Source organism: Aegilops tauschii, chromosome 7 (genome assembly GCF_002575655.3).
Source record: "Aegilops tauschii subsp. strangulata cultivar AL8/78 chromosome 7, Aet v6.0, whole genome shotgun sequence".
Taxonomy (NCBI): Eukaryota; Viridiplantae; Streptophyta; class Magnoliopsida; order Poales; family Poaceae; genus Aegilops; species Aegilops tauschii.
In genome coordinates this window covers 461,784,811-461,797,282 of record NC_053041.3, presented here as the reverse complement: position 1 = coordinate 461,797,282, position 12,472 = coordinate 461,784,811, and the positions used below count along the sequence as shown (strand labels likewise).

The following is a 12,472-nucleotide window of genomic DNA, read 5'->3' as shown; positions in this document are numbered from 1 at the left end:
GAGCACTATCGAACTGATCATTGTTTTCGATCGAACTATTGTGTTCTTTTTCAAGAACTGAACATGTAATACATATTGAACGACCACACATGTATGATACAATGAACTGTAGGGCCTTAAAAGTGTAATGACAGTACATCTATAAAGCTCCATAAGATCACATGAAGCCTCTACCAAATGAAATATACAAAATACTGACAAAACTTCACACTTTTGCACGAAGGGCATACTTCCGAACATGCTCAACGACACCCATTGAAATTGCGCAATTCAAGGGTGGGAGCAAGCAGCAACTTTGAAGTATGCAATTTGGAAAGCTCATAACAGAGTACTCGTACTGATATATGTCTGTGTTTGTACTGGCCTATTTTTTGTAGAGTAATTTTGAATGGTTCTGAAAAAGAGAGTACTTGTACTAATGTTTGCGTGGGTTTGTACTAAGCGTGTTTTCACTAACTAGACTTTGCTCTGTTTTTGGGTAATATTTTTGCTCGTAAGTTCTCAACGGTTTATTGTATCGTCGCCCCTGTACTTGCATGGTTTATATCATCTAACTGAATGGTATTTTTTCAAAAAGAAAATGTTTTTTTAATTTTTTTTGAACTAAACACTTTTTTACAATGATGTTTTGGACTTCTCTTATTTTTACGACTTGTACTTTTACCATTTGAATTGCATGGGGTTTCTTTTTGCTTGAACTTTTACAATTTGAATTTTTGTCATTTCTTTTATTCTGAACGGACCACTGTTTTTAACTTGTACCGATCAATATTTTTTATTAAACCATTTTTTCTTTGTAGAACGGACCACCGTTTTTGTTTGTACGGATCAGTTGTAGAACTTAGACGCCAACGTCACAGAATTACACTTTGGATGGATCACCTTCTCCCATCTGGACTAACCACAAAACTTGCATCAGGAAACTCACAAAAACAAGGAGGATTACAACAAGATTGACCAGAATGTATGAACCATACCTTTTTTTAGCTCAATAAATACTATACACAGAACAAGCAGAACTTATTAAACAAGATGTTTTTGAAGTTTCTCACATTAACACTTTTTATAATACAAAACTGAATGGTTCACTTTTACATCCTCTCTTTAAAGTATTACAAACTGATGAACTAAAATAAACACAGTGCATTTTTGTACCACAGTTGGTAATAGGGAAACAATCCAAGTGAATTGTATAAAAGGTAAGTAATTATAGAGTTTATAGGACCATCACAATCAAAGTTCGTACCGACATAAGCTCTGGTCGTGCTCCATCCAGAAAAAGATACATAAGTAAACTGCGGCCAAAGTATTACAAACTGACAAATATAATCAGCCACCTCGCTAGAACAGAGCATCTCAAAAGCCTCTACTTCTGTTGCTTTTCCTTGTGCAGGAGGCTGTTGACGGAGCACGCAGTGATGCAGGTGGCCATGGTAGCGACACGGGCAGTGACGCAGGTCTCCAAACTGATGGTTGCGACGAACTCGGCCACCCTGAAGCCACGGGGTTGGACTGAGCATGGCGCTGAAGTTGAGTAGAACATTTAGGAATCAGGATAATTAGGAAACAACAAACACATGAGGAAACCGTGAAGTGAAATGAGTTATAGAAGACAGTATGCATTAGACCTTGCTGATTTCTCAACTGAAGCTGTTTACAGCACAGCTGGCATATTTGACTGAGCTACCCTAAAGTTGCTGGAATGGACAAAAGTCTTAATCAGAATCTCACCAACGTTTCACACTAGAATGAATTTCTGAAAACTTAACCAGTTCGGTTAGCTGCTGACTTGAGAAGAGCTATCCTTTTTGCATCGAAGAGCTGCTGTGATGTACTGAGCAATTGCTTTTTCTGAACTTACAAAATTATGTCCGATGAATCTCTCTAATATGGATGTGTGAACCTTCCAAAATTAAATCCAAAAATGTACACACACTGTTTCCTGTGTGGCGTTAGGGTTGTACTGGCACACTCAGCATCAGGGAATTTCCAACTTGCACAAGATCAAACTGCATCCGTTCTCAGCAGTAAGTTTTGCAAATTTCCCAAAACGAAATCGACAATGAACGGACACCAGCAGCAACCTCTACTAGACAAGATGAACTTTGCTTTTTTCATGCAATGAACTGAAAGGCGCTGCAATTTTTCTAAACTTCCTTGATATGAACCTGTAGCCATACGCAAGTCTTGTTGTAGGAGAAAAAAGCCGGAGCAGCGCTGTAATGAACTGACATCTCCATAATAGAATAATTGCACACACAGACCAGCAAATGCATGAAATGCCCGTGGAGCTTGGGATCAACAGTGGAATTCCCAAAAACAAAATCTGCAATCAACGACAGCAGTAATATATACTAGACAAGATGAACTTTACAAAAGGTAGCACAGGCACAAAAGTTTAGTACTAGTAAGCTACAATTAGCCAAGTTCAGTACAATTAACCGAAGGTAACTGGAAACATAAATATAGATGCAAGTTCCAACTTTTTTCGTGAAGATGTGTAGAGGTTGAGGGATCCCTCAGCCTCATCTCTAACCGGAAACATAAATATAGATACAGGTTCATATAAAACCAAACAAGGGTGATGGGAGTTGAACCAGATCCCTCAGCCTCATCTCTAAACATTACCCTTTAATCTTCCTGAACTGAATTCCTCTCATCTATGTTCTTTAACTCTATTTGTTTATGCAGCACCAACCAGCAGCAGCCTGGACGACGGTCGGCGCATCGAGGTCAGCACGAGACAGCAGTGGCGCTTGAGGAGCAGGGGAAGAGCGACAGAACAAACAAGTGCAGCTCAACGAGCCTTTTTCTTACGATGCTTGTGGTCGCCGTGAGCACGCAGCAAGTAGGATCAGGCTCTCGGTGGCGCAGGCATAGGATGCCCGTTAGAGAAAGATTACTTGCTGAAGGCCACCATATTTTCCTACAGTAAGACATAGGAAAGATAATATATAAAGCCCATTACAGAAAGAATCAGCAGTCCAGTTTTAAACAAAAACATTTTACTAGAACTGAAAGCAATGATTTTTTCAAACTTCTGGGTGAGGGCATGGTGCTCTAATCCATTTTGTCATATCTAAACCTCCATTTTTTGGTGACCAAAACTGATGCATAACAGCACAAGTGCAGAATTGTTCGTAGGCATAAAAACAAATACGTAGAGTGCACATATGATATTTCAGGATTTCATCAATACACTAAAGTTTATGAACTGAAAAGAACGCAAAAGGTGAACTGAAAATCAAATAAAAGTTGTATCCTATATAGTTCAAGGTCAAAAGAACAACACAGAGGAACAGTGGGCAGGGACGTGTGCACCTGCTGGGGTAGGGGACGCATACGGGAGCCCAAGGTGCAGACGTCAGCGGCCGCCATCTCGCACCTAAGAATCAAACCATATATTCAGGCGAATAAATAAGTGCACAAGAGATATTTCTTTAGCAAGACTTTTTCACGGAACAGGCAAACCAAAAAATTCAATGAACTTTTAGGTTTATGCGTTCGAACTTGCAAACTTTCCGAACTACCCCCTCCGTCCCATAATATAAGAGCGTTTTAAACGCTCTTATATTATTGAACGGAGGGAGTAGTACTTAGCTCGCTTGTCTTTTTTCACTTCACCATGGGATCAGAAGTGCACAACATATACAAACATTAACACAAGGATCAATTGGGGCAAACAAAAGAACACAAAACTAAATAGATAAATATGCATACACAAAAGCAGCATCTCTCAAATGAGCCATGTAGGCATCGCCGCCGGCAATACTTAGCGCACCGGAGAACCTGCACTGCTCGATTTGTCGAGAGAGGACTGAGGGCAACACATTCTGGTGGCTCTTTTTTGGAGTAGTCGCTCTAAAGCACGCCATGGACGGACTTTTTTGTTGGTCTATTCTCTGAAAACTATCCTACCGCTGCTATTTATTGTACGCCTCCATCAAGTACCTATCTTATCTGAAAACTATCCTGCCGCTGCTGTTTTACTGTACGCCTCCATCACGTACCTATCTTCTCTGAAAACTATCCTGCCGTTGTTGTTCTTGCTCTGAATGCACCCAAATCGTACCTCTCACTCTCCATCAGTCTGAACCCTGACATGATGTTCTTCACCGGGTACAGCGTATCATCAAGGCCTGAAAAAAATAAGCATGTCATATTACTGGATTTCCACAAAGCACACCCTATGAACTTCCTGACCGTTTTTTTTTTAATTTGTATAATCAGTTTTTTCCTAAGAGTGTACTGTTTCTGCAAACTTCCTGTTTCCTCCTATTCCGACCGTCCACATTTTTGTTCCATGTACTTAGTGTTTTGCATAAATTAAATTATCTGTATCCATTATCACAGGAAATATTTTGCTATAGAAAATCAACCAGCTGTATCCATAATCGTGGAGAGAGAGATCAATGCATTAGAGAGGTTTGCTAAAAAAAATACGTGTGTACGTAGCAAGTAGCACAATAAATGCATAATATTATCTGTAACAAATAGCAAGTGTGGGATAACAAAAGACCGTACTCACCACATCGGTGCAGGGAAAGAACACAGAGGATGAACAATGGTGGAATGGGGACAACAATCTTCAGCTAGCTGACTACTTGAACTGACTATTTTGAAAGAAAACATGCCCACTTCTGAAATTAACATGGCTCGTCAGCTAGCTGACTACCTGAACTGCAGATCAGGCGTGTAGATGAACTAAACTCTAGGATCGGATCCAGCCCACGAGTGCGGCAACGCATGCTGACGGTCTCCTTGGTGGAGCAGAGGAGGCCGCTAGAGGAGGAAGAGCTTGTCGCCGTCGCTATCAGCTCACGAATCCCCACTTCCGGTCAACGTCGCCGTCGCGTTCAGGAGCGAGTCGCCATCATCGTTGCGCCTAACCCCCGTCGGAATCGAGGATGCTGCAGCGATGAACGGCCTGCGGTGAAGGAGTCGAACGGCCTGGGGTGGTGGCGCCGAACGGCCAGGACGCTCCGATGACGGAGCCCCACCAGGAGGAGATGGCGTGGTGGTGTGGAGCAGGGAGAGATGGGGGCGCGACGGCGACCGGAGCTTGGAGAAGATGGGTGCGGGGCGGGGGCGCGTGGCGGCGGGGCGAGGCAGGGGCGGTGGCGCGTGGCGGCGGGGTGGGGCAGGGGCGGCGGCGCGTGGCGACGGGGCTTGGGGCGGCGGCGCATGGCGACGGGGCAGGGAGCGGCGGCGCACGGCGGCGGGGGACGAGGATCCTCTACCGTGCCGCTGGGCACGGTACTCTGCCGTGCCTTCTTACCCAGCGTACGCATTGGTATTGGGCCTATCAGCCTATGGGTCAGAAATTAGAACTAACCAGCCCAGCCGTTCATGGTTCATCTACGCACAGTTTAACTAGAGTAATTACCTACTTATTATTGGGAATAAAAAGTTAAATTTTAATTAGCAATACACATGAGCAACATTCTTAAATGAAAATGAACTTGTATTAGAAAAATGGTTTTGCTAAATCTCAGTCGTATTCTACGCGGAGCGATTTTTAATATTTTATATTTTTCTTTCTCCTTTTTTTGATTTGTTATTGTTTAATCAGTTTGATTAGTATGTTTTTTTGTCTTTTTTGCGTGCCAATTGTGTAATTGGAGTTGCATACTCGTCGACCATGTGACACTACAGTTGCACACCAGATGCATGCCCGTCATTGCCCTTATGAGCACCTATGCGAGACACATGAACACATTTACGCCCGCCCAACTGACGTGCACCTGTAATTACGTGTGATCCATGGACATGTAACTGCGGCCGCATGAATCCCCCGGATATGGATTTTGGTCAACCGGATTTTCGACGGATATGGTAGCGGATATGGTATCGATAATATCCGACGGATGTGGATCATCCGGGCTTTTTGCAAATTATCTGAGGTTATCAAATAGAATTATCCGATAAATTTAGCCCAAACAACAAGTAGCAGTCTATTTTTTGGTAGGCCGCTCCGCGAGCAAGGAGCACCACAAGGAGAAACAAAAAGGCACAAAAAATAAAAATAAAAGGACCGATCCAAATGATAAAACAATAATAAGTAATAAAAATTAGGAAAAGGAAATATGTAAAATACAAAATTCGCTCCCCATAATATATGACTGAGATACAAAATTGGTGTTTTTAAGATAATAATATTTTTGGGGAAAATAATAATACTTCATTACTTTTTTCAAAAAAGTAATAGTTAATTAGTTAATATGCAGGGGTGTGATGCATTAGATTTTTCTTTTGAGCGGTGTGTGATGTATCAGGTTTGCTAGGCTGGTTGGATTCTGGCCCATATCTTCTTTTTTTAGGGGATATTCTGGCCCATACCAGTGCGTACCCCTGGGTAGGAAGAAGGCACGGCAGAGTACCGTGCCGTTGGGCACGGTAGAGGAGCCGGATCCGGCGGCGGGGGGCATGGGACGAGGCGCGCTAGTGGGTCGTGCGGGATGGGATCGGGAGGTGGATCGTGCCCTTTTACTCTTGTTTCTTTTTGGGTCGGTACCAGTTTGGGGCTGGTGGGCTCGATTCGAGAATTTTGGATCGCGATCTATTAGGGGCTGGTAACACAATAGTCCAGCGGGCTTATTCTGATAACACCTGCCCACAGCCACCCGACATGAAAAACAACCCCCCACCCCTCCCACCTTCTGCTCGTGCCCACCCACCTCCTCCCACCTTCTTCTCCCCATCTTCCTGGGAAAATATCATGTGCTCCAAAGGAATCCGTGCTCCGGCTGCACCGTGCACATCCCGAACGTTGGGTACAGAATGAAGGGAGGGGATGGAAGCCGAACGCCCCACCCTCCAGTTTTTGCAGAAATCACCTCAGCTAAGTACAGAATAGGTGTGCTGCCCCAAGTTTGAGCGAACCGGAACAGAGAATAGGAACAGATAGGGATACAGGGCTCCGGCGGTTGACCTTGCCGTGTGCTGAGCTGCGACCTCACCGGCTGCTGCGCTGCGACCTCGCCGTGGTCCGGCGTACAACGGAGAGGCCGCCCCATCCCCGCACCTCCATTCTCCTCCTCCGCGCCACCCCGTCACCACACCCGGTACCTACCTCCGCCATCCGACGGCGGCTAGATCCGCCATCCGCCGACGCCGGAGAAGAGAACTCCAACCTTTAGGTATCCTTTTGGAAGTTACATACCTGTGTTTTTATTTGTGTATTTTGGTTCTAATCCATCACCCCCTTTATTCTGGTTGTGTTAGATGTAGCTAATCTTATTTGAGTAAAATGTGGTGATCTCTCTCTGTATCAGGGCGCAGGCAATAACCACTGAAATAACTTGCTGTATTTTGCTTAGACTGCATATAACATATTCGAGTAATTACAAATAGAAAAATGTCTGCAACTTATGGCCTGAGATGAGTTTGAAGTAATTTTAAACTGAGTTCAAAGTAAAATGTCAGCAACTTAGAGCATTTAGTTTTGTGTGTGATGTGGATGAAGCACCTAGAACTTGTACAAATTAATGGAGGTTAATAGTAGCAAATCGATGCACATCTAGTCAGATCATCTGGATGTGATTGAATCGTTGGTTATATTGTAGAATCAATCATGCCGACATAACCAAGAGAGAAAAATGGCAGGTATGGATAAGCAAGACAGTTTTCATTAGAAGGTAAGGAAACAATAATAAAAGACAAGCTAGATGCAGCAGAACGTCCATATTTTTGCAAGTTTTGGTTCAGATGCCTTTCATTTTCTGCAGGTTCATCCTAATCCTATGTATGGGTGAAATAAGTGGATGCAAGCAATCATACGACAGTTAATTTCATTTCATCCTTTGCCACTCTCTCTCTCTCTCTCTCCCTCTCTCTCTCGGACCACGGATGGAGTTAGTAACCGGCATGTAAGCAATGAATCTTCACTTAATTAACTAGGAGCAGCAAATTAAGCAGCCCATGAGATGGATTGGTGGGTGTACTGTCGTTGGTTCCATGGAAGTGGGCAAAGAACTCGTGCGAGGAAATATATGTCGTTGTACTCAAGAATGTTCTTTATTAGCATTATTTTCATAACTCTCTTTTTCTTTAGTACATCTAAATGTTGCATTAGACATTTTCTTTCTTCACTACTTTAGCATGTGGCTTACTTTTTGGACCTCATTGACATGCTAACTAGGTGCACTGCTGCGTCGAGCAGGGAATGATGGAGTCAATGACTAGTATTGCTCCAAGTGTCAGGTCAACTACAACGATGGGACTAGAAGATGATGCTAACAATTTTTCCATGGTATTTCTTTGTTATATTACTCATGTTCATCTGTGTGTGTCACTTGACTTAAGCTCAAACAACATTGCTAGGTCCAAACGAGATTCGACATACATGATGAAGATTGTTACAGCATATTGTTCTACCTAACGAGGCGGACATGTTTTCATAATGTGATTTTCTTTTTGTTTGCAGAGCAAGTAGCGTCCAAGAAGGTTCAACATCAGCATATTGTTCTACTCAACGAGGCAAACATGACAGGGGTATATATATACTAGAACATCAAGGTGCGCGTTGCCGCACCCGCCCATCTTAGTGATAATATGACCATTTATGAAAGAAATAGAAGTATAATTTTTAATTCAGATTTGAATTGAGCGCCTCATTTTTTAGCATAAACTACAGTATATTTGAATACCAAAATTTGGGTACACGCATATATAGAAGGGGCCAGATCAAATAATCATCAAATATCTTTGAACAAGAAATTTCACATGAGATTTTACAAATCTTTCGCAAACCCGTAAAATAGAAGACAGATTAAGGAAAACATTTAAAAGATCGACGGTGAGTGAAAATTATGCAGTTGTAGCGTCAAGTACACCAATGACCTAGAATACTGGATTTTACATTTGAACTCAAGTATAATTCCAAGTGAAACTGCACATATAGATTTGCTTCCCACTACGGTACTGGGCATAATATTGAACTTAAAATGTGCATTGGTTGCCACGCAAGTGTATGAAATCGGGCACATGTCAAGAGCTTAATTTAACATTACATATTCCAAACAAAATAAATTTAATCTTTTTTAGGGAAAGAAGAAATGATATTGAATAGGCACCTTACTCATCTTGACAGTAGCATCATATTGTCCGTTGTTTGGAACATTGTAAATTAGTTTCTTCCATCAAGCAGATGAAATCATTATATATGTACAACAAAAGTTAGCATAAGAAAAATATTCGCACTGAGGGTTGCATATTACCGTGCAAGACTTGGCTTGTGTTTTATGTGCGGATGCCATGAAGTTGTATTTTACATATCATCGTTTATCTTCTCAAATGCTACTGCTGCTTCATTTTCTAAAGAGAACTTGAAGATTTTTTTTTTTGGTTTTCCTAATCACGTGATGGCATAGTACTTCTGTTGTACGACCGCTCGTGAAGGCGGAGTGCGTGCGGCTGGAGGGGATTGTTGTGGAGGTGACCTTTTTTACATAGGGAGGTACGTATGGGAGGTTTTTTTTTTTGAGAAAAACGTATGGGAGGTGAGCCATACGGTGGGCTAGAATTAAGGCCTAGCTAACTACCTATTAGCCCAATTGATCAGAGAGCACCCAGCTCATCCTCCGGAGCAGTGGCCCGGGCACGTTGGGCCAACGAAGATGCGCGGGGAAACTGGTTAAAACGACCATGGTGCGTGCGGCGGGACGATCAATTAATCTGATGCGTTCATACGTGAGATCCCACGGTTGACAACGTCAAATCGCTGTGGATGGCTGTAGCTAGCTCCGTTTTACTGTATTGTAATTGCTCCTCATAGATTAAAACATGTTGAGTATGTTTGCAAACCTTTGACTTTTACTTGTTTATTATTTTCCAGCACAACCCACCCATGCGAGCGGACACTTTTACTTTGCGTTAAATAATGGATGAAAGATGTGTTCGTTAATGTGATATATGGACCTAGTTCAAGTACACCATGCTGAATTTGTTGGCGCAATATATGTGTATCTACTAATCTTCTATACATTGCTTTGTAACGGTTGGACTGCAACTCTAGCTGTGTGCATGTAGATTAATGTGTTTTGTCATGATTGTCGTTCACAAAGCATTCAAACCTTCGTACTATGAGCTATGAAATGTTGAGATGGTTGTTGATGTGTTGCCTTCTAAGTTGAGAAAGGTGGTTAATACACCCGATGTTCTGGTCTTTGCATATTTGGTACAGGATTTATGAATCCAAATCTTGATTCATGGACTTACTAATTCTTTATTTTCTTAGAATTAACTTTACCTTCATTATGTAAAAAATATATGTATGTTTTTCATCTTGAAAAATTCATGATTCACTCTGTATTATAGAGTTGTTGTCGTATTTATACGTGTTGGATGAATGCAGCAACGTGAGACAATAAGCTACAGAAGTACATGATGTCTCTGTTCATTCTATTTCAAAATTGGGGTGGCACAGCTTCTGAAGATAGTGCATACTATGTTGGTCATCCTATACATATATGGGGTGCTTTCTGCAAATTTGACAAGATTAGTCCTCCGCATTCCATCCTGTATCTAGATTTTCAATCTAACAGTTCGGCAGCACTCGGTGCAGCCGGAGTACTCTATGATCAGGAGTACAGGATATGTTCTCCCATCTCCCTCCCTCTCCCGCAGCACCTCCCTCACTCCCCCGCAGCACCTCCCTCGCTCACCCGACTACCTCCACCGCGGGTCGCCGTATCCAAGCCTCCGAGCGTCGAACAACCAGCCCCCACCCACATCCAAGGGGGGCGTGCCGCCGCCGGTAATGGCCAGCATCACCGTGCGCTCGACCGCCTCCCGACCCTGGCCTCGTCGCCAGATCCGTACCCCGCCATGGCTCGGCCCCCGTCCTCCTCCGACCTCCTGCTGGTTGCTGCGGCTGGATCCACCCTTCCAACCTCCAGATCCGCCGCAGCCCTGCCTTGCCTCACCGCCCTGCGTCAGTCCCGCGGCTGGGCTCTCCAATCCGCGGCCTCACCTCCAACAGCAACCCCGCTCCCCTGCGACGGAACTGAGCGCCGCCGTCCCCCTTGCGCTTCCCCCCGGTGGCTTTTCCTCACTTCCAGGCAAATCTGTCCCACCTTCCCTCTGCCACCATGACTGCTCGGTTTGACCAGCGAGCCCTGCCGCCATGATTTGGTCTAAGAGCAACGTCGGGCACCAGCAGGAGAGCCATCGCCGGAGGTGCTGGTGTGGCCGAATCCGGATATGCACAAAAGGGGAGGCGCTGAGCTCCTAGCAGCCGACAACATGGCCTCTTTCCGCCCACGGAGAGCACGACCGGCGACGGGCTCAGGATGACCCAGTGCAGCTCATTGGCTCATTGCGTGCAGCTCTCCTACTGATGTTTGTGCAGCTCGCAAAGCGTTTGTCTCAGTCCACCGATGCACACGATGTGCAGTGCCACCGAAGGAGCAGGCAAACATCGATGGCGGCTCTCCCTCGCGCCTTCTGTGCACTTCACCCCGCTCTTCACCGACCCGCCTTCATCATATTCCCCTGAGGTACCAGCCCACACACGACAAGCAGTGCGAACGGCGACGCCGTGCAGTTCGCCGTGCGAATCCCCTCCAGGTTTGGTGTTGTTCAGAAGCATATTCTACTGTTTTCAGAAAGAAAATGATGAGTTGTTTTCGATGCAGTGCAGTTCAGCCGCTCACTGAGAAGTCCTTCGGAGGCCTCCGTGTGCAGTTCACGCAGAGCGCCCGTGCCGTGCGTAGCGTGTGTGCCTGCAATCCACGAAGCACAACCGTGGCCGCCGCGAAGTGCACAAGGAGAACGACAGTGTAGCCCAAAACTGGGCGGTGTTCTGCTCTGGGCATCGCAGTCTGACAAGGCATCCGGCGAGCGCCTCGCCCCGCAGCTGGGGGCGCGTGTGATGGCTGTCGCCGCCGCCGGCCAGCTCAGTCGGCCTCCCTCACTGGAGTTCGCGGCGTCCTCCACCAGGTCGATGGAGCTAACCGCAGCGACTCGCGGCATGCAGCTCCCGTGCGCGTGCTTGTGCAGCTCTTGTCCGTGTGCGTGTGCAGTTTCCCCACTATGTGGATGTGCATGTGCAGCTCCCCGGCGAATTGCATGGAGCTCTCTATTTTGCTTTGGCGTACTGCAGTTTTTTTGGTTCCATTTTTGTTTGCTATTGGCCATGGGTGTTGCAGTGTAGATTGCCGTTTGCCACATCTCGTCATTCCCTCGCACTCTTTTGTTCTCTTTTCAGGAGGCTAGTTCCAGTGGCTAGTCCACGGACTGCATTGAGGACAACGCCCTTTTCACGTTGGAAATGCTTCGTGGCCGAAGAGATCCTAGCCGACATGTGTACGGTTCTGATGCAGTCCCTGCGCTCCGTCGCCAAGCCCACAGACGGCAGTGCGCCGAAGTCTTCGTCGGGGACTCGCTTGTCGCACGTCCTGCACTCCACTTGGGCATGCCACGCGTGTCCAGCAGTACCGCCGTGCAGTCCGCGCGTCGTGGCCGTGCAGTT

At 45.2% G+C, this 12,472-nt stretch overlaps 1 protein-coding gene and 1 long non-coding RNA gene across 5 annotated transcripts; one reads left to right on the top strand and one right to left on the bottom strand.

The window, feature by feature from the left end:
- Positions 1 to 2,466: 2,466 nt before the first annotated feature.
- Positions 2,467 to 5,341, bottom strand: LOC109768537 (uncharacterized). 4 transcript variants are annotated; one of them, XR_012189263.1, is made up of 4 exons: positions 4,529 to 5,272; positions 4,011 to 4,139; positions 3,322 to 3,385; positions 2,467 to 2,926 (listed from the first exon to the last, which is right to left on the bottom strand). XR_012189263.1 is itself a non-coding variant. In XM_020327271.4 (4 exons), the coding sequence occupies exons 1-4, from the start codon at positions 4,746 to 4,748 to the stop codon at positions 2,900 to 2,902; spliced, it is 231 nt and encodes a 76-aa protein (XP_020182860.1). In that variant the 5' UTR covers positions 4,749 to 5,341; the 3' UTR covers positions 2,467 to 2,899. The 4 variants fall into 4 exon arrangements, 1 of the variants encoding a protein (XP_020182860.1); XR_012189262.1 differs by having other exon boundaries at positions 4,676 to 5,272; XR_012189264.1 differs by having other exon boundaries at positions 4,073 to 4,139; positions 4,529 to 5,268.
- A 5,153-nt stretch (positions 5,342 to 10,494) lies between these two features.
- On the top strand, positions 10,495 to 12,263 carry LOC109768538 (uncharacterized). The gene is made up of 2 exons (XR_012189261.1): positions 10,495 to 11,568; positions 11,637 to 12,263. It is a non-coding gene; the product is annotated as an uncharacterized lncRNA (long non-coding RNA).
- The last annotated feature ends 209 nt before the right edge of the window (positions 12,264 to 12,472 follow it).